Source organism: Pyrus communis, chromosome 4, assembly GCF_963583255.1.
Source record: "Pyrus communis chromosome 4, drPyrComm1.1, whole genome shotgun sequence".
NCBI lineage: Eukaryota > Viridiplantae > Streptophyta > Magnoliopsida > Rosales > Rosaceae > Pyrus > Pyrus communis.
The window spans coordinates 20,366,141-20,387,497 of NC_084806.1; the positions used below are offsets into that span (position 1 = coordinate 20,366,141).

General features: G+C 37.0%; 1 protein-coding gene across 1 annotated transcript; it reads left to right on the top strand.

Annotated features, from left to right (window-relative positions):
* Positions 1-13,863: 13,863 nt before the first annotated feature.
* LOC137731819 (uncharacterized) lies at positions 13,864-17,644 on the top strand. The gene is made up of 4 exons (XM_068471050.1): positions 13,864-14,294; positions 15,465-15,562; positions 17,110-17,179; positions 17,269-17,644. Exons 1-3 carry the CDS (start codon positions 14,012-14,014, stop codon positions 17,161-17,163), a joined length of 435 nt encoding a protein of 144 aa, XP_068327151.1. The 5' UTR covers positions 13,864-14,011; the 3' UTR covers positions 17,164-17,179; positions 17,269-17,644.
* The last annotated feature ends 3,713 nt before the right edge of the window (positions 17,645-21,357 follow it).

The window sequence follows — 21,357 nt, forward strand, 5'->3', positions numbered from 1 at the left end:
TTGAGTTGGCATATCACTACTTGTGTTTTGTGAGCTAAAGAGTGAAGAGAATATAGGAGAGGACAAGGACGATTTGATTCCTTTAGAATAATCTTCCTTCGTTTGATTGCTTTTTCCCCTTGGGCCTTTATGTTTCGCATATTTTACCATAAAGTCACTCGTGTATGTTTGATGATCTTTGACGGTATGGAAGGAAAACTATAATCTTGGCTTCTTCATGCAGCAGTAGATCCATCCGAGTACTGGGAAATTATAACGCTGCAAAATGTAACTGATCCTATGATATTTGAGTTATACGAAAGTCGTTGATGTTTGGGCTACAACATCCAATATCCAGGGACTGAGTTGGACCTAATCTTAAGGTTTAGGGTGTGATTTCCAAGGGACTGCCTATGTACTAGATGGTCTTTGGCTCTTGAACGTGCTGGCCCTAAAAACTACCAAGTCTACGTGGTGTGCATGCCGAGTAACTAAGAGCTAACTACATCCTTTTGGTGAATGTGGCATGCTAGCTCGCATTCGAGCTTGCCCGACGAGTAAGGTAAATGTGGTGGTAGTGTCGAATGTGATGTTGACTCCCGTATTTGAGCGATCACTGCCGAGGAAGGAAAACGTCTTGGCCTTGGGTTCTAGAACTTGAAGACAAGGTTGCTAGTCACTGCAAAGTTCAATAAAGGTTTGGCTTTCAATGTGCCGAACACTACGTAACCTAGTAGCATCTCACTTGGCCGACAAGGCTAATGAGAACATCTCTTTTAGTGAGAGAGTCAAAGACTCCTAGCCGTTAGAGACTTGGATGGATAACCAGCCAAACATGAAGCAGCGTTGTTAGTCCAAAATGAAGATACTTGTCGACTGCCTAATTCTATAGCTCTAGTGTTATTAATCCAAACTGAAGATGTCACCCACTGTCAACACAATGCTGTTGATGGAAGGGTTGGAATAAATAGTAATCTCTTAGAGTGTGATAAAGATTCACGTAAAACGAGGTTTTGCGTAGAGCGTTTGCGTGTTGAGTTGGAGGTCCTCTTCTCATTATAGCACCACTTCTATTTTTAGGGGTGAGTTTCTAGATGGCCAAGCATGCCATAGTAGACTCCTGATAGAACTATACTTCTTCGGCGCTTTTCAGAATATCCACAACATTATCCTTTCACTAATCCGCACATGGTTTTAGCCGCTTCGATCTGGACTAGGATTCTGAACCTAGTCCTTTTATGTGTTTAATTAACTTCTTATTTGACCAATTGCAAGTCTCGATTCCTAGAATAATTTGAATATTATCAAATCTTATTCTAATCCTTGGTAATTTCAATTTAATCAAGACTCGGCCGAGTCATTACTCAATCTGACCCCTTAAGAATCCTACTTCTATTACGACTCAGCTGAATTCTTTTATGGGCTGAATATCATTCGGCCTGAGGAATCACTACTGGGCCGAGAATCAACCCAAACCATCCACCTTCGGCTCAGATCTAGTATTTCAGGCCTAAACAGAATGACGACATCAACGTTATGGCTAAGGCTATGTTTGGATGAGAGATTTTCAAGCTCCTTAGAAGTTGTCCTTTGCAAATACCTCTTTATATGCCCTTGTAATGCTCCATGATGCACATTTTTCCTATCCAACATTTTCATCTTCCTTATACATGGCTTCCAATCCCATAATTTTGAAATGTCTCACTTAAACATAGCCCAAAGAATCTTTCATTGACATCGAACTGTTTCTAAAGAACGACTCGATTTTACATAACCGGTTTGAAGGAAATAATCCAAAACTCAATTTCAAGAGGCATAACTGGTTGAAGTTTGGAGCAGTGTATTGAGGGAGTTGGATTTGGAAGTGAAGAGTTGTTGTTGTCTTTCATTTCCAATAAACTCTCGTACTTCCAAAGAACAAGTTAAACTAAATTTTAATTCCTTGGAGATTGATTTTGACTATTTCAAACTCAACATAAGAACGACAATTGAATTAATGTTTACTTTCAGGGGAGCAATTCATCTAAGGAGATTTTCGTCAAGGGGAGTGTTCGACAAGATGCTATACGAGACATAAGTCCACCACGCTCTTCCTTCTTCATTTTTTTTTTCCAAGCCTTTTATCCCATTAGGTTTTTCCTAGCGAGGTTTTAGTAAGACATTATTGATCGCGTCCAACCCCTTATCAAGAATTCACAAATGGTTGTACTATATTTCCTTTTCTTTTGTTTTATCTCATTAGGTTTTCAAGTAAGATTTTTATGATGCAACTACCATTGATCGTTGGACATTCATGTGGAAGCGTTGTAAATATTGTCATTTATGTAGCTGTCCACTTTGGCATGTAAGTAGGGGAACTTGCTCTGTGTCCAACTCCAAGTAAACCCTAAGCCTATAAATAGGCATTATAAAGAGAATAATACACACTCTCATTCCTCCTACTTTCTAGAGAGAGCACAGCTTGGTAAACTACACTTTAGTGCCTCTCTGACAGAGGCATAGTCCACCAAGTAGATCTCATATTTATTAGAGATGTGATATAATGTGGTATGTTGTAACATTTTCCTTCATATTATAGTTTAAAAAACAAAATGGTATCAAATGAAAAACAATCGGAATATTACATTTTTAAACCACATTCGGTATATCTAATGTGGTAAATTATGTGTAAAATTCATGTCAATTAATAAATTGACCACCTTAAATATTTAAGAGTGATTTTGTATAAAAGCAATACAAAGTTACCATATTGACAATAGATCAATAATATTTATGTTAATTATAAATAGGTTAATCATGTATTGTGACACTTAAATACATTTAAAATAAACAAAAATTACAGAATCTACCATTACAGTTGGCACCTACTTCAACTGACACCCCCTTTCTCATATTTTTCATATTTTGGAATAGGTCAATACGGATCAGACACTGCAACGTAGTGTCTGTTTCCTGATTCTGTTTTTTATACTTGGATTTAGACGCTGCATTGCAGTGTCCGTTTCCTGGTTCCCTTTTCTATCATTCACACACCTTCTATGCTTCATTCTTCGAGCGATTATTTATTTTTATGTTTAGATTTAGACACTGAAATGCAGTGTCCGTTTCCCTGTTTTGTTTTTCTTTTTTTACATTTTGATTCAGAAACTACAATGCAGTGTCCGATACCTGGTTCTGTTTTTTCTTTTTTATATTTTGATTTAGAGCCTGCAATTCAGTGTTCGTTTCTTGGTTCTGTTTTTTTTTTGTTTTTTTTTTATTTTTTTTTATTTTAACATTTTGATTTATTCTTTTTTGCATTTTGATTCAAACACTGCAATGCAATGTTCGTTTCCTGTTTTATTTTTACATTTCTATTTAGAAGTTGCATTGTAGTGTCCATTTCCTGGTTTTCTTCTTTTTCCCGTCATCATTCCACATTTCATAGTCTCTCTTGACCCATAAAAATTTTCTTAAAAAAAAACTATAAATTTCATATCATAGAACAAAAGGAGATAGAAACGCAAAAAGATTTCAAACCCAAAAGAAGAAAACATCAAAACCCATAAAATTCAACCCTAAATTCATCCCCACAGATCCTCATCACGGCTTTACCCATTTTGGGCTCAACGAGAAGACTTTGTCGGTGAAAGATGGCGGCAAAGAGGCATGTGTATTGAAATTAGAGCTTTTTGGGTCTGATTTCGGGTCTTTTTTCTCCTGCGGGAGGTGGTAGTGTGGCATCGTTGAATAGTTCCGCTAAGAACAAGTTGCTGGATTGGGAGTGGGAGAAGGCTGAGAAAGATCAACATGGTGTCCTTGCGGGGGAAGACGGAGCGCACATGGACGGTTTGACTGCATATTTCACAGATGAGGTTGTCAGTTGGTTGTGGGGTGGAGGAAAAAGGTTGGACAACATGTAATCACAATTTAAAAAAAAAAAAAATGAGAGAGAAGGAGAGAAGGTAAAATTCTAACTATTGATAATTCCTTAAAGCCCATGTAGCATTTATCATTGACCTATACCTAATTAATAAAAATATATCATTGATTAAGTCCACAACAAAAATATGTCACTGATATATGGTTAAATAGTCAAGTTTTTATTGATCTTTGGCTAAATTACCTTATTTTTTATATGTGTTATTTGTCACATGCAAGGGCTAAACTCAGATATATTAAGAACTCAGAGGTACTCTGATTAATGTCAAACATTTGTATAACAAACATTTAACTATAAAAGAGTGCTCAAACACACAAAAAGAAAAGAGAGAGCGCTTACTTAAGCTTGAATGACACACCCCGAACGAGATCAGGGTATATTGGCCGTCACGTGGAAGTGACGTAACCATGTGCACAGTGCGGAAGCTAATAAATAATAATAAAAGCACGAATAAAAACAAACCTAGCTATACACAAAGTAAATAACATACATGTGCAAGCGTAAGTGTAAAAACAAAGTTCAGAGCATGGAAGACCTAGTGCAGTCCGGGAGAAACAACACTAAATAAACATACCCAAAAGTGGTCCTACACTGGTGATAATCTATCAGATAAGCCGGGAAATCCTCTGGGGAGCCACCAAGAGTGCTAGCCAAACTAGAACCTGGAGGGGCGCAAAACAGAAAGCGTGAGTGGGCAAAAACAAAGCTTTTCAAAAATCATTTCATAAACAAGTTCTAACCCCTCGTCGTAAAACCTGTATACTTCCTAGAAAATAGAATATACATATACATAATAACCATGCTCAGAAATATGCCATGCCAAATGCCTCTAGATAAAATGCAAGTACTCAGGTAATGCCAAACAATGTCATGTAATCTATCAGCCGGAGTCACCTAACGTGACCTGTACGGCTGAATCTAGAGCTCAAATCTCTAACTCACTAGCTACACTTGCACACGAGTCGGAAACACCTAAAGTGGTCTGTATGACAGGACTGGGTGTATAATAAGTACGCTCAAGTGCTACGATCACGTGAAGATTGGGCAAATAATCGCGGGTCACCTACGAGTCGGAACCACCTAAAGTGGTCTGTACGACAGGAAACTTAGATCCAAGATGAGCGTGTGGTGCGGGAGGTGAACATCACGTGAAGGACTGTGCCCAACTCTGGGCGAGAGCACTAACACCGGGGGTGCAGGTTATGAGCTCTCTATGCATCTTAAATCACTACTGAACATAAACATAAACCATAACTTACCTGGCACTTACCTGTGCGTCCGTAGCACCAACATATATATATATATATATATATATGCAACTAATAATGCATAATTAAATGGGCAAACAATATGCATGGCATATAAACGTATAAACGTTTCATTTCACTTTCTGGGAAAAACATAAGTATATAGGTATATACGGAAAACCAAAAGCCCACTCACTGGTAAGTAGAAGGGTCGTAACCCCTTTGCCTCGTGATATGAGCATATTTAGGCAACTTAGTTAGCTTGTTTTCTCACATTTATGTTGTTAGTTCATAGTTATTTTAGTATTTTAAGCTATTTTCGTATGGTTGTAGGTCCAAATGTTTAAAGTGGTAAGAAAGTGCATTTTGGAGCAGTTTTGGGCATTAAATGGATTGCACATGCTTGGAGCAATATGGATGGACGAAATTGAAGTCCAAAGGAGTCTAGGAATCTGCTAAGAAGATGGAAGAAATTAATTCAAGACTTGGAAAAAAAGGAATCAACTACAAAGAAGGAAACATGAGTCAAACTTCCTTATTTTGACTTAACTTTCCTAATCTCTTCCTACCTAAGTTTCAGCTGCCAAAAAGGGTTCCTAATTAATTTAGGACACTTAAATAAATGTCTAGAAGACTTAGTCCTACTTCCTAATCCATGCCGCACATATCTTTTCTAGATTTCCCTTTTTATTGCAGCAAATCACTTTCCCATTCTCTAAAACATCATTGCCGCAGCTTTCCCTTTCCCTTTTCCCAATTCCTTGCTGCTTATTTTACTTCCCTTTTCCCTCTTGGACTATGAATTTAATTACCCTTTTCTTGGAGGATTTGGAGTCTTAAAACCTTCCCAAATTAATTACTTAATGCCGTAACCTTTCTCCCTCTATATATAAACAAATCTGCCGCACAAAAGAGGGCTCTCTCATTCTATCCATTCATTCAGCCATCATCCACCCTCTACCACCATCCAACCTATCCATCCATCACCATAATTCATACCTAAACACCCTTGTGCCGTAACAAAGAAGGAGAAAGAAGAGAGGAGAAGCCTTGGACGTTTTGGCCATTCAAGCTTGGATTGTTGGAGCGTTTCTAGGTGTATTCAATCTTTGTTTTCAATGTTTAATTTATATTCTCTTTGTTTTGTTGTCAACATGAGGAGCTAAACTTGTTTTAGCTAGAGGAGACTTTGAAACCATGATTATATTTGCGATATGAATTGATTAATTTCAGTTGTGATTTCATAAATTATGAATGCAATTTACTTAACCGTTTGATGGATAACTTATTCTTGTTTGTTGATTAAGGGTGCACACTTAATTTGCATGCTTGAATTTGGTGCTAGAATATAAGGGAGTTTCACATAATAGTTACAAACTTATATTCACAAGTAGTTAAGGTTGTTTTCACAATCATGTTAAGTAAATTCCTAGCATGAGTATCATGATGTCATAGTTACAAGTGCTTTGTCAATACTTATGATTTTCATAGAACGTAATGATCTTTGATTGTATCTCTATTATGATGTCATGTAGGGAACTTTTGAAGAATGCTTTGGGTTGTCGTATGATGTCATCCAATCCAATAACTAAAGGAAAATCTGAGGGTTAATTAGTGATGTCACGGTTAATCTGGGGTGTTGAGGTTCATGGTTTATCGAAAAAGCAACTGGAAATCAATTTGTGTTCAAATGTATCATGTGTGGAAAAGAATCCTCTAGCTAGCTAATCACCCATCCATAGTTTTTCCCAAATTCGTCCAACCCTTGTTTAAGTCTTTTAGTTACTTGTTTTTCTCTTAAATTCATCAAAAACCCAATCCCCTTTATGTAGTTGTGTCAAATCTGTCCTAATTAGAGTTTTTGAGTATTTTGAGTCAAAACCAAACCTATTTTCGTCCAAGTTGAGTCTTAGAGTCTAGTTTGAGTCTATTTGGTTGTTTTGTGTTGTTTTGAGTCTTTTGAGTTTGTTTTGAGTCATATAAGTTTAGTTAAGAGTCTTTGAGTTTATTTAAGTGTTTTTAAGTTTAGTTTTATGTTTTTGAGTCAGTTTAGAGTAGATTAGCAATCCCTCCTAATCCCCGGCCTAGAACGATCCCTACTTTACATCTTTACTACAATTGTCAATAAGAGGGTTTAATTTGTGTGCTATTATTTATCACATCACCTCGAGTGACCGTGCTCGTCCTCGGGATAGGTCTCACCTATATGCGAAACAACTATAAAAACGTTACTTTTAAAGCACATAACCAACATTACGAAATAACTTCTCATACAATGCTTAAATGGGGTGTATGAATACATCAACGTGATCTACTCAACCTCACGAACATCCTCATATTTTAAAAATAATTTTTCAACACCGCACGCGCCGGCCAAGGCACCCACATGCGCCGCCCACGTGCAGGCACGTGCCTGGCACACTGACGGTGTCAGTTAACGCCGTCATTAATATTCTGTTAAATCTAACTAATGCCGTTAACGCCGTTAGGAATATTCCGTCTAAACCGTCATCTTCTCCGGCCAAACTCCGGCGCCGTCGCCGGCGCCGGAAAATCGGGAAAATTTCAAAACTTCATATCTCACTCATTTTTCAACCAAATTTCATAAAATTGGTACCAAAATGAAGCTTACAACAAGAGGAACAAATCCATACCACTTTCAAGCACTAAAACCAACGGAATCTCACCGGGAAAACACCACCAACTCCGGCTAAACCTGCAACTCACGATCCCGACTTCCAAAACCTTCAAACGAACCACGCCGAGCCTCCTAAGGACCTTACCAAGCTTCCTACAAGCTTGAAATTCCCAAAAACACAAGAATTAACGTGTGCATGAACAGTGACCAAAATTGGGGATCCCGAGTTCGACGTGAAAACGAAGGTATCCTTACCTAAAATGGGTATGGTTGAACTCCTAAAGACCTCACGAGCAGAACTGTGTAATTTGTTTCCTTGATCCGTGACGATTTCAAGGGTTTGCGGTGTTGTCCGTACAAGAAGATAGGAATGGGAGAGAGAGAGGGGGTCTCGGGACAGATAGGGTGAACAGGAGAGGGGAATGAGGATGATGATGGATGTGTGGCTGGGATGAAACCAACCAAGAACCCAAAACAACCACACAAACAACAATTATCCATTAGGGGCAAAACCGTCATTTCACCCCTACGGTACGAAAAGTTCGGGACGGGCTGTCACATTAAAGACTTTCTTGAATATGTACACTTGAACTTTTATTGATATACAAGAGTTTACATAGAAAGTGTTTACGAGAGCGATATTCACAAAGTGAACAATACAAGAGAGCAGAGGGCTTCTTAATTTCTTGTTCTCTTTAGAACTGACTACAATAATCTTTATATACAATTGAGTTTAGATCTAGTATTCGAGTCGTGTTTTCTGTATTCATGTTGTTTTCGTGGTATACCCGATATCTTAACGGCTCGTGTCGACATGACCCGAAACGAAATCGATCCATTAATATTATCAGGTAATATGACCCGATCCGTTACCTATTAAAGAAAATATGTTTTAAATCAATAAATAATGAAAATGAAAAACATAATACTAAATTAGTATATGCATACCACATTGTCACATAAATATTACTTCAAAACATAGAAAAAATAATTTATCTTTCAAGTATTACAAAATACCAAATATTCAAGGATATGCAAAATACCAAATTTTATTTATTTTGAACTCCCTTAAAAATACTATTCATGAGAGTTTCTGTGGTTTTATAAATTCAAACGATGACGTACCAATCCTCAAAGCGTAGGGTATGCGATCATGAGTATTTGCATATTTTTTCACATTTTTTGCACTTGTAAATTAATTATTATAATTTTTTAATGTGTTTGATATTTTTAAATTACTTGATATTTTTATATTTAATGTGTTTTATAATTTTTTTAGTCTCACTCTTTGCCTATGATGTGAAAATTAACTTGACACACAAATTAAACCCTAATGTTAACAATTGTAGTATATATGTAAGTAGGGATCGTTCTAGACCGGGGATTAACTAGGGATGCTAATCAACACAAATAAGACTTAAAAACACTAAATTAGACTCTATAGACTCAAAACTGACTCAAAACACTCAAAACAACAAGAAACAATAAAAAAGACTCAATTCTAGACTTAACAAGTGATTTTTACGAAAAGAAGACTTAACTTGACTCAAGAGACTAAAAAAAGACAGATTTTGACTCAAATAACAAGACTCAATGGAAGGGGGAATGTTTTTGACGAATTTAAAACTTAAAACAGAAACTTTGCATAAAACACTTTATAAAAACGAATTTGGTGAATTGAAAAGGGTGAAACGCTAGTTAGAGGGTCCTTCTCCACACATGACATATGCATACAAACCAATTTCCAGTTATTATTCCTTTAGACTATGAATGACAACACCCCAAGTTAACCGTGATAGCACAAATTAACCATCAGATTTTCCTTAACTCATTGAATTGGATGGCTTACGCATCGCAACCAAATTATCCTTATCAAATTCCCTAACTATGAAAAGCATGATAGAAAGACATATCAAAGGTCATTAAGTTCTTTGAAAACCATAAGCGTTGATGAGGTATTCGTAACTATGAAAAGTATGATACTTATGTCAAGAATTTACTTAACACAATCATGACTGGTGACTTCCACTACTGGTGAATATAAGTTCATAATGATTAGGTGAAACTCCTTTATACTCTAGCATCAAATTCATGCATGCAAATTAAGTGTCGACCCTCAATCAACATACATAAACAAGTTTTGATAACTCAGATAAGCAAATCACATTCAAGACTCAAGAAACAATAACTGGACATAATCAATTCATATAAAACATATAATCATGGCTTCGAATTCACCTCCAACTATAAAGAAATTAGTTCCTCATGTCTTTGAAAACATAAAACCAAATTAAAACAAACATTGAAACAAATCTAAGGATAGAGAGAACCAAGATGTCCCGGCAATTCCAATGGCAGATTTCGAACCCTCCTTGGATTTGCAAGCCATGGCACAAAGTTCCTTCCTTCCTTCCTTGCAAGCACACACAAATCTCCAAGAATTTTCCAAGAAACCTGCGGCACTCTCTCCCTTTTCTCTAAAATATCTCTCTCTGTGGTTCTCCCCCTTTTCTGCGACACACACTTAAATATATATATGATGCACTGCTGAAAACCCTCAGAATTAGGTCTAGGGTTTGGCAGAAATCAGGTGGGAAAAGGACTAGGGTGCACCAAAATCTGAAGGGAAAAAGATTGCACAATCCTAAGGGGAAAAGGTTAGGGTTACACGGAAAAGACCAAAGACAATAGGGAGAGGGTGCGACATACATTTAAGATCAGGACTAGGGCTTCTAGAAAGGGTATCATGGCAGGTTTCTAGAAGAACAAGGGCTAAGGGGTGCGGCACCAATGTAGGAGAAGGATAGAGCTTTTAGAACCTGATATTTAGGTGAATTAATATGAAATTAGTCCTCTTTGCAGCTGGAATTAAGGTGGGAAAATATTAGGTTAAGATAAGATAAGATAAGGTTATTTGGATAATGTTCCATGTTTCTTGTTCTTTCCTTATCTTCTTTGTCTTGAACTTGTTTCTCCAGATTTGTAGCATGTTCCTAGCCTCTTTTGACTTCAAATTCATCCATCCACCTTGCTTCATATGCAAGCTATCCATTCCAGTCCAAAATTGCACTAAAATGCACTTTCTTGCCAACTTTGCCATTAGGACCTACAAACACACAAAAATAGCTTAAAATACTAAAATAACTAGGAACTAACAACATAAATGCAAGAAAACAAGTTAACTAAGTCGCATAAATATGCTCCTATCAGCCTATAGCATACTATAAAAATAAATAAATAAAAATTAAATTTTTAAAATTTATATAGAATAAAAATACGAAAATACATATTTAATATACAATATATACATATACACTATGGCTATTGTATTTGACACACCCCCCCGATCCGGATTGTCCACTAGGACTCCGAATCGAGTTGTTTTGGGAGACACCTGAAAGGTGACAAAGCCATAAAGTGTGGTGTAGTAGAAAATGTGAATAAATTTAAACCTAAAAGTGTCTAACCAAAAGAGTGCACTGGTGAGCAGGATTGAACCCATTTCACACATGATGTCAAAGCATAAGAACTGTACAGCAAATAGGGTGAGGGTTATACCATTGAAGATAACCATGTATAGAGATTTGCTAGAGTCGTCGTTTATACGTAGGCATGACTACTAAACCTGCAGGGGTGAAAAACAGAAGGGTGAGTGGGCACAAAAATAAAGGTTTATAAAATCCAGTTATTTTCCAAACATACTAACCCCTCACTGTAAAACATGTATAGTTTCCCGAAAAACATACTACGTATAGGTATGAAATCAAACGCATGCCAACAGTAAATCCATAAGTATGCCACAACATAATAACTCAACAGCAATATAAATATAAGCATGTGCTCAACAATCTATACTAGCACGCAAGTCAGAGTCGCCTAATGCGACCTATACGACTTGTACGACAGGACTAGAGCGTATATTATTATTACAACTAATCCTGTCGTACAAGTTGCATTAGGCGACTCCGACTCATGTGCTAGTATAGATTGATGAGCAATAGGTGTAGTCGTACAGGTCCCATTAGGCGACTCTGACTTGCATGCTAGTATAGATTGTTGAGAACATGCTTATATTTATATTGTTGTTGAGTTATTGTGATGTGGCATACTTCTGGATTTACTGTTGACATGCGTTTGATTTCATACCTATACGTAGTATGTTTTTCTGGAAACTATACATGTTTTACAGTGAGAGGTTAGTATGTTTGGAAAATAATTGGATTTTATAAACCTTTATTTTTGTGCCCACTCACCCTTCTATTTTTCGCCCCTCCACGTTTAGTAGCTATGCCTACGTATAAACGAGGACTCTGGCAAATCTCAATAGATGGTTATCTTCAATGGTATAACCCTCACCCTATTTGCTGTACTGTTCTTATGCTCTGACGTCACGTGTGAAATGGGTTCAATCCCGCTCACCAGCGCACTCTTTTGGTTAGGCACTTTTAGGTTTAAATTTATTCACATTTTCCACTACACCACACTTTATGGCTTCGTCACCTTCCAGGTGTCGGCCAACACAACTCGATTCGGAGTCCTACTGGATAATCCGGGTTGGGTGTGTCAATATTTCTTAGTAAGTTTTTTTAGTAGTTTAAAAAAAATTAAAATCATCAAAATAACTTTTTTCGTAACGTGTCGAAACGGGTTATTTGCGTGTCACCCTTGTGTAAACCTGTTAAGCACTCGTTATTAACGGGTTCTTATCATGTAACTTGATAACGATTCGATTAGTTATTGTGTTAAGCCGAAATTGCCAGTCTAATTGAGTTTGTCTTCAAGACAAAAATGCTATAATGAAAAAGACTTAAAATTATCCATAAATGCCACTTTTAGTAGTGGTAGTATTGTTTTTGCAAAAAAGAAACTGTTGCGGTAGAATTTACTTTTTCTTTTGTTGGGTGTTGAGTTGGAAAAATTGGACCATTCTTGGAACATCTTAACCAATAACCATTGTCCAGAAGCTTTTGGAAGCTTTCTTAGGAATAGTTTTGGTATTTGGAAAAATTGTTGTCCCTCGGTGAAATGTAGCCCAAAAATTGTCTCTAAGCAATTTTGCATAAACCCTAGGCATATAGTTTTTTTTCTCTCTCTATGTGAGAGGTCTTCTCACTTTCTGTGAATTAGTGCTTCCAATTCTGGTGAATCGATCAGCCACTAGGGCTAGCAGTGGCCAGGGTCGATGGCAGCCTTTTTTCTTGTTCTTTTTCTTGTCTACTGTTATTTGTTTTTCCGACCTGCTTTTCCTCTATCATCCACCCCCTTGCGCTTCTAATTTAACCGGCCTTTGCCCCATATCGAAAAGTCTCCTTTTTCGATCTCTCCTTTCTTATCCTCCCCATAATCTTTCCACCTTCATGCATCTACTCAACCCATTTTCTTTCTCTTCCGTTTGGCTTCGTTCGATCTTCATTCCGCAATTGTTTGGATCTGTAACCTTTTCGTACTACCATGTTTCACAGCTTTCAAGGAAGATGTGTAGAGCTTCGACTCGGGTGGTCACACCACCACTTTTCGTTTGCGTGTCGGTTTCGGCACTGTTGCCTGTGGGACTTTCTTTCCCACTCGTTTTCTTCTCTTGGTGGCCATATAGTCGATCTGTGGGGTGGTTGTTTGTGGACGATGCAATTTGTTTCTAGTTTCGTTTTATGGGCATGGCTGGGATTGATCTTTGCGTTTGTAGGGGGCCTGGTTTGTGGTCGGCGAAATGTGCTTCTACGGCGGAAAAGGTTTACGTCATTTAGGTTTCTGTGTGTATTTTTCAATTTTGGGCTCAACTTTTGAGTTAGGCTCTTTTTTTTATGGTGTTTTGGAGGTTTGTTATGTGGTTTCTGTAAATTTGGGCATCCAATTGTGTGTGTATGTTGTGTGTTGGTAATAAAATTTACCTTATGACAAAAAAATAAAATAAAATAAAAACCTAAGATTGTAAATAAACATTCTAATTAGAAGAATATAGTCTCATTTTTCCTCCAACAGTACTACTACCAACTAGCAACTCGAAAAATTACTATTATTATAAATAAATAAATAAACAAACTCACAAAGACAGAGATCTGACCAGTTGGGTTTGCGTGCAGTCGACAGGACTCCTTCTATCCACCTACTCACAAGTTTCACTCTCTCTCTCTCTCACTTAAAGCAAGTCCACTCCCCTTCTCACCCAAAACCCACAAAGATCCCTCACTTTCTCTCCCATTTTCCTCCAAACCAAACACAACCCAGATGGCCATCAACAGGGACTCGACTCCCCCTCCAATGATCGGCAAGATTGGTCCCTACACTGTGTTCATGACTCCGCCCTCCACCCCTAAGCCGCCTGAACCGGTCTTTGAATCTCCCCGGAAGGTGGCCGCGCCGGTCTTTGAGTCCCCAAAGAAGGTGGCCCCGCCTCCGGTCCAGCCGCCGCCTCAGCAATTGGTGAAGCCCATTGCCGTATCATCGGATTCCTCGGCCGATGGGTCGGTGTTGGGTATTTTTAAGAATGCGGTCACCAAAGTGCAGAAGGGTAAATGCATGTTTTTGTTTACTTATGATTTTGACATGAAATTAATGGAATGAAAGAAAGCCCAGATGAAATTTTGTTGTGAATTGTTGAGTAAATGGTATAAATAATTTTTATTTGTTAGGAAGATTAAGGGGGTTGTAGTCAAATAGGATTTGAGAGGACTTTAAAATTCTAGTGTAGTCAATTAAAATTTTTTAAAGGATTTTGAAATCCATTCAAATTTAGATGTAGAGAATTTTAGAATCTCTTAAAATCTAGGAGTAGTCAATTAAAAGATTTTAAAGGATTTTAAAATCCATCCAAATCCAAGTGTATTAAAAAAATTAAGATTTTGGAGGATTTCAATAAGTTGTGGATTTTGTGGGATTTGAGAGCCAAAAATATATATAACCAAGACTAAAAAGAATTCAACCTCACCCCCTAGGATTTCAAATCCTTCCACCATAATCCATCACAATCCATTCAAATTCTTTGAAAATCCATATGAATTTTGTAAGAGTCTTTAATCCTCGTAAATCCTATCAAATCTATCATTTTGTAAATCCTTTAAAATCTTGTTTGACTACACTCTCCTAAATTACCATTAGATTTGATGTTTTAATAGTTTTTTTTTTCAATTTATTTTTTTATGCTTGATGGAATGTAAGCAGAGTTGATTGGTGATTTTGTAACCCCTGCTTGGTTTTCGGAGAGAATAGATAGTAGATTACATGGTGTTATGGTTTCTGTGCTTTCCTCGTTTGGTGGGGTGAATGAGATAGGTTGTGATCAATTAAAATGAACTTGAGTCCAGTCCGTTGTTTGTTGTGCCAAAATGTGAGATAGATTGGACAGGAAATGATGGGTTATGAATCCACAATAGAGTGGGTTATGAATCCACAATAGAGTGGGTTATCTAACCTATCCTTATACATGGGTTACAAGTCCATGTTAGTCCAATCCTATCTGGAGGCCCAATCCCATCTTAGCCCACCAAAGGGACCCTTAAGGTTTTGGTTTGCAGAAACTTGAAAGCGAATACTCGGCAATCTGAATTTGCATTTTATAGTTTCACCAGTCCTAAACTTGTTAAATGTTTGAGGCGGAGGTTTGGTGAATAGTGAATACTTTTGTTGATATTTTCATTGCAAGTGAACCACAACTAAGGATGCCTCTTTGGTTATGTTGCAGCTCATTCAAGTTTGGATGACCATTTGGCACGTTGGTTTGGGTTAAATCAGTCAAAATATCAATGGGCACTAGATGATTATTACCAGAGCAAGGGGATGGTAAGCATTTGAATGCTTGCATTCACATTACTTGTTTGCTTTCGTTGCATTTTTAGGTTGTAATGTTTAGTAGCTTAAGCTTGATATCTTGATAAATGAGCATTGGATAAATTCAAGTGCGTAGATGTTGATTGATACAGATATAAGCAATTGAATAAAATCATTGGTTTAGTTTCCTTGTCAGTGTCTCATCATGCGCCGTAATACAAATGTCTTCCTAAGACCAGTATTATGAAAGTCAAGGGTTTTTAATCCTCTGGCCAGTGAATGCTCTTATTTTGTTTTTTAAAACGTCTTTTTTGTTTTCAGTTAGAAAGTTACTTTATAACAGGTAACAGAAAGAGAGATCGAGGTCTCTTTAAAGTTTACGGTATGTGTGTTGAGCTACTCCAACTCCTTTTGAAATATGTATCAAACTTCAGCAATAGTCACTATATCTGATATCACATCGTAGTGCAAGGGTGAAGGAATATTGGTAGAATGTTGAAAGAAAGGACATAAAATTGGTATCTAAACACTTGTTTTGATGTTAAAATAGTTCTCAAGCAGAATGGCCGAGTACACAACTTAAACCTAACCTTGTCCAATAAATGATTCAAATTTATGATATTGAAAAATCAAAGATCCATTGTAATGTAGTATTACTTCCTCATACTTCTGGTGTGTTAAGGTAAACTTGATACTTAATTGTAATATATTTTACAAGAACAACCCCCGCGTCACCATTTGTTTTGTGATGTAAAATTTAAGTAGGGTTACTTATAAGAACATGTTTGAGAAGTAAAACAAGTATTGAGTTGTGTACCCTATAAGGATAAACTTGTGTGGAATAAGATATTCAGCCTTACAGCAGCTGGTCCTTTAGACCGTGCTTATAAACTTGTGTTAAATTAGTATTATTAGTATTAATTTACCCACTATTTTGTAATTCTTGTTTTTATTTTAATAAAGTATCATCGTTTCTTCTCAAAAAAAAAAAAAAAAATTTATTATTTATTATTATTGCCATCTCATCTCTGCATCTTTTTCTCAACTTATTCTGATATAAGCCCTGAGCACCATTCTTGGCGTCTAGTACAAAATACATTAGACTCTGGTTCATCACACAATAACCCCACATTTGGTTTTCACATACCTGGCCCTGTTAACTATTGGTATATGCTCCCACCTTGTATTGCCATTATTTACCTATGAAGTGAGATGGGAACCATAACAGATCCTTCTCCATGATTGAATCCCTAGCCTCTGTATAACCCCTTGAACGCGGCTCGTCAATGTAAGGGAGACTAGCCTACCAACCATAACCCCTTTAACCCTTAACTTGTTTGGAAATAAGCATGTCTAAGCCAAACCATTCACGTATCTCCGAGGATTCTGTGTGTGTTTTACATTTTTGGATATTGTTTTGCTAACTTGAGTGTAATGATAACATTTAGCTTACTTGATTACAAATGAGCTTTGGTACTACTTTAACTTGCCTTTATTACTGTCTAACCATTGTTGCTGTTATCTGTAACCAATAACTTGATGCTTTTACCTGATTACAGGAAATGGACGGTGCAAAACCAAAAGAGATATCTAGCAAAATGCAGAGTGTGTAACATGGTTTCTGGACAGGTAAAGATAAGATGATGTTTAAATACCACTTTATGTCAGGTTTCAGAAACTTTTTTTAGCTTTTCCACTGAATTTACATTGGTTTGCAGAATTAATTGCAAGAGAGAGCCTCGTGCAGAAATCTTTTGTGTATACTATAATTATATGCATATGTATGGAGTAGAAGAAGTGCATCTGAATCTGTAGAATCCAACCAACTTCTGGGTTTCTGGTTAATTCAATTCTCCGCCTGCTGCAACAGCTGAATTTGGTTGTCTAACAGTTTATAAGCCATTCAGGTCTATAGTTTTCAACCAAAGTTTTGTTCATGTACTCCTTTAAACTGCCAGCTGATTGTATTTGTTGTTGTCGTACGTGTGGGTTCTGTACTTTTGGCTTATTGGTGTATTTGTATTTTTCGTGACAGCCGTAATTTGTGGCTTATGATTGTAGGAGATGCTTTTTCGGCATGTATTTGTTGTTCCTCATCGTTGATTCACTGCTGAATTTTGGTCATTGGGTCAGTCCTGGGACATCGCGCTTTAATCAACAGCTTGCCTAACACTACCTCTCATGGCTATTTGAATTCTTGGTTGCAATTTTAGAGGAAAACTTATATTTCCTATCATATGGATCTTAACAATTAAGTTAGAACATATGAAACCATCATAAATGCTGATTTCTATCCCCCTAAATATAAGGTAGTACCCATGCTCCATCATTTGTCCTACATTTAACAGATTTTCCTTCATACCAGGTATTAACATTACTTCTTTTATGTACCTTTTGCCTTGCTTAGTTTCAACCACTAGATGACCTTTTCCAACTACATCAACTAGTTGTCCTGTGCCTATTTCAACTTTGGCAGTGATACTCCTATCAATATTCACCAAGAGATATTCTCTCTCTATCATGTGGTTACTACAACCAATGTCAACATATCAAATATCTTCACAGTTCTTCATAGTAGTTGCCTTACATGCATAGAACATTGTTGGAGTGTTCTCCACTTGTCCTGCATAGTTCACATGCCGAGTGGTTTTCTTAGACCTGCAATCTTTGGCAATGTGACCTAGCTTATCACAGTTGTGACCTTTGGACTTTCCCTTGAACCAGCATTCTCCAAAGTGCAATTTGTCACAATATTTGCAAGGATTCTTGGCACCATCAGAAGTTCCAACAAGTTTCTCTTGCTGGTACACATATTTGTTATCCCATTTTTTGTCCTTTGTCTTCCAATTCTTCGTTGGTTTAAAGTTTTTATTGGCATTGTAATTGTTATTCTTGGGAGCTATACTCAAACTAGCAAATGCCTTCTCACTGCTATTTTAGAATGCCTCTCAATTCGTTGTTTATACCTTTTTAGATTAGCCATAACATCTTGAACATCAACAATATCTAGATCTTTAGTATTCTTAATTATAGACACAATACTATCATAAGATTTAGGAAAACTAATCAATAACTTTGCATAATTCTTTGGGTTCGAAGATCCTCACCTTAACTTTTCATTTGCATAACAAGCTCAAGTAATCGACCAAGATACACATAAAATGTCTCATGCTCAGCCATTCGAGTATATTCAAAATCACGCCTTAAACCTTGAAGTTTCATATATCTTACCTGTTTATCTCCCACAAACTCTTGCTTCAATACATCCCAGACTTCTTTTGATGTCTCCAATATGGTGATCATTGGGAAGATTTGATTAGACACAACCCCTTGAATGATGTCGAGAGCCTTAGCATCCTTGACTATATTCTCCCTTAAAAGCTTATGCTCGTTTGCAGCGAGCTTTTCCTCCTTCTTCACTGGAGAACTGAAATCCTTTTCAACCATATCCCAGAGCTCATGGGATCTGAATATGGTCTTCATTCATATCTGCTAGAAATCAAAGTTTTCTCCATTGAAAACTGGTGCTCGAAGATCAGCATCACTCGATCCAGCCATGTTAGACTTGTTATCGAGTAACCCATAAACTTTCAGGATTTTCTTCTGTTGCAGTGAAGCTCCATTTTTCTTCGAGTTTCTTCGCTACCAAAATGTCATAGATTCACGCCCAGATTACGAATGAACCTGGCTCTGAGGCCAGGTTAGTATTTTGATTTTGGGTAAATGAGTTCAATGAAATGAATGTATGAAATCAGAAAATTGTAGAAGATGAAAATTAGAGAATCATGAATGTATCAAGGCTTGAAAATTCTTTATTGGATTCTATCTCACACTGAAAGTGTGGAGAGAATATGTTACCGTTAGAGAATGAGCCAACTCACGCTCTTTCCTTATTACAAAATCATCTCAACCATTCAATCTTAAGTCATCATATAAGAGGCTTACACCTATCATGAGCTATGACTCAATAATATCTAGTCTAAGATGCCATACTGAATATGATCCAATGGCTCACATTAAATCCTACAACTTGCATTAAAAAACAAACACATCAAATACATTTACACATCAACAGGAAGATCTTATAGAAGCTGAGTGTAAGCTTTTGCAAGAGAATCTAGCAAGAGAATCTATGTCTGTGTATTTGGCTAAACTGTTTGATTCGATTAACCAAATGAGAAGCAATGGTAAAGATTTGAGTAACCTACAGATTGTTTAGAAGTTGTTGATTAGTTACCTAAAACCTATGATGGTATTGCCTCTGTGATTGAAAACACAAAGAACCTAGAGACTATATATGGACAAGATGTTGCAATTTTGAGGCGATATGAACAAAGATTGAGTAGACATAATGAGGGTAGTGCATAGAAGGCATTTGCTAGCTTAGAGATCTTGAAACCAACTATTAAGTTTGGAGGGCAATCTAGCAATGCTAAGTTTCAAAAGAGTTCGAAATTCAAGGGGAAGCAATGGCCTAACAAGACCAGAATATCTGTGAAGGAACGGCAAGGTGGCAGTATGATAGGAGCATATTTAGGCGACTTACTTAGCTTGTTTTCGTGCATTCATATTGTTAATTCATAGTTGTTTTAGTAGTTTAAGCCATTTTCGTGTGTTTTTAGGTTCATATGGCTAAGGAAGCAAAAAGATGCATTTTGGAGCATTTTGGAGCAAAATTGGATTTGGAATGGATAGCTTATGTTTGGAGCAAAAGGAATGGACGAAATTGAAGGATTCCTAATCCATTGCAGCCACATGCACCCATAATCATTCACACCTTGCAGCCACATGCATTCACTCTTCATAAATCAGCCACATGCACATTCAATCATTCACACCAAAACCTTGCACATGCAATCCCTTTAATTAATTCAACCTAGTTGTCATTGCACATGCATTCACTCTTTAACCCACATGCATTTCCACCCACATGCACTCTCATTCTTTAATCCATTCAGCCACAAGACATTATCATTGCACCACATTCAGCCATTCCATCTCCCATTTCAGATTGCATTCCAATCATTCCAACCAAATCACATGCACTCCCACCCTTTAAATCACATGCATTCCCTTCATAAATCAGCCACATGCACTCATAATCATTCAACCAACCTAGCTGTCATGTTTCCCCTTTCATCATTCCCTCACATTCTTTAATTCAGCCAACACATGCTTACACATGCATTTCCAACCCACATGCATCCTTTAATCATTCAAACATGCAGCCACATTCCCTCCTAGCTGTCATGTTCCCCCCATTTCACCTATAAATAAGCATGCATTACACCTCAATTCATTCAATTCGTCCATATTCAGAAAATCATCCAAAACACCACCAGAAATCATCCCCTTGTGCCGTGAGTATCCCTACTAATCCAAACACCACTCCAACCACTCCCCATCCCTCCAAAACACTTCACACTATCCCAAAACACACCTTAGACCTTGTGATACAACAACGAGGAAGAGAAGAGTGCCTAAACGTTCATACAATTCAAGTTTGAGTTGTTGGAATGTTTAGGTGTTTCTTTGATCTCAATGTTTAAATTCAATTATCTTTGTTTTGTACGTATGAGGAATGGAAGAGAAGAGTGCCTAAACGTTCATACAATTCAAGTTTGAGTTGTTGGAATGTTTAGGTGTTTCTTTGATTTCAAAGTTATGAGGAACTAAACCCCCCCTTGGCTAGGGGGGGATTCGAAATATATGTTTATGCTTGCATTTTGATTTGATTACTTCTAATTGCGTTTCATAAGTTGTGGATTCAATTTGTTTAACCGTTTGATTGATAACTTATTTATGTA

What these genes read in the sequence shown, in the direction of transcription:
- LOC137731819 (XM_068471050.1), top strand. Translation starts at nt 14,012, where the DNA reads ATGGCCATCAACAGGGACTCGACTCCCCCTCCAATGATCGGCAAGATT. An exon ending in GGTCACCAAAGTGCAGAAGG is followed by an intron (nt 14,295 to 15,464) that starts GTAAATGCATGT and finishes GTTATGTTGCAG; the next exon opens with CTCATTCAAGTTTGGATGAC. An exon ending in ATTACCAGAGCAAGGGGATG is followed by an intron (nt 15,563 to 17,109) that starts GTAAGCATTTGA and finishes ACCTGATTACAG; the next exon opens with GAAATGGACGGTGCAAAACC.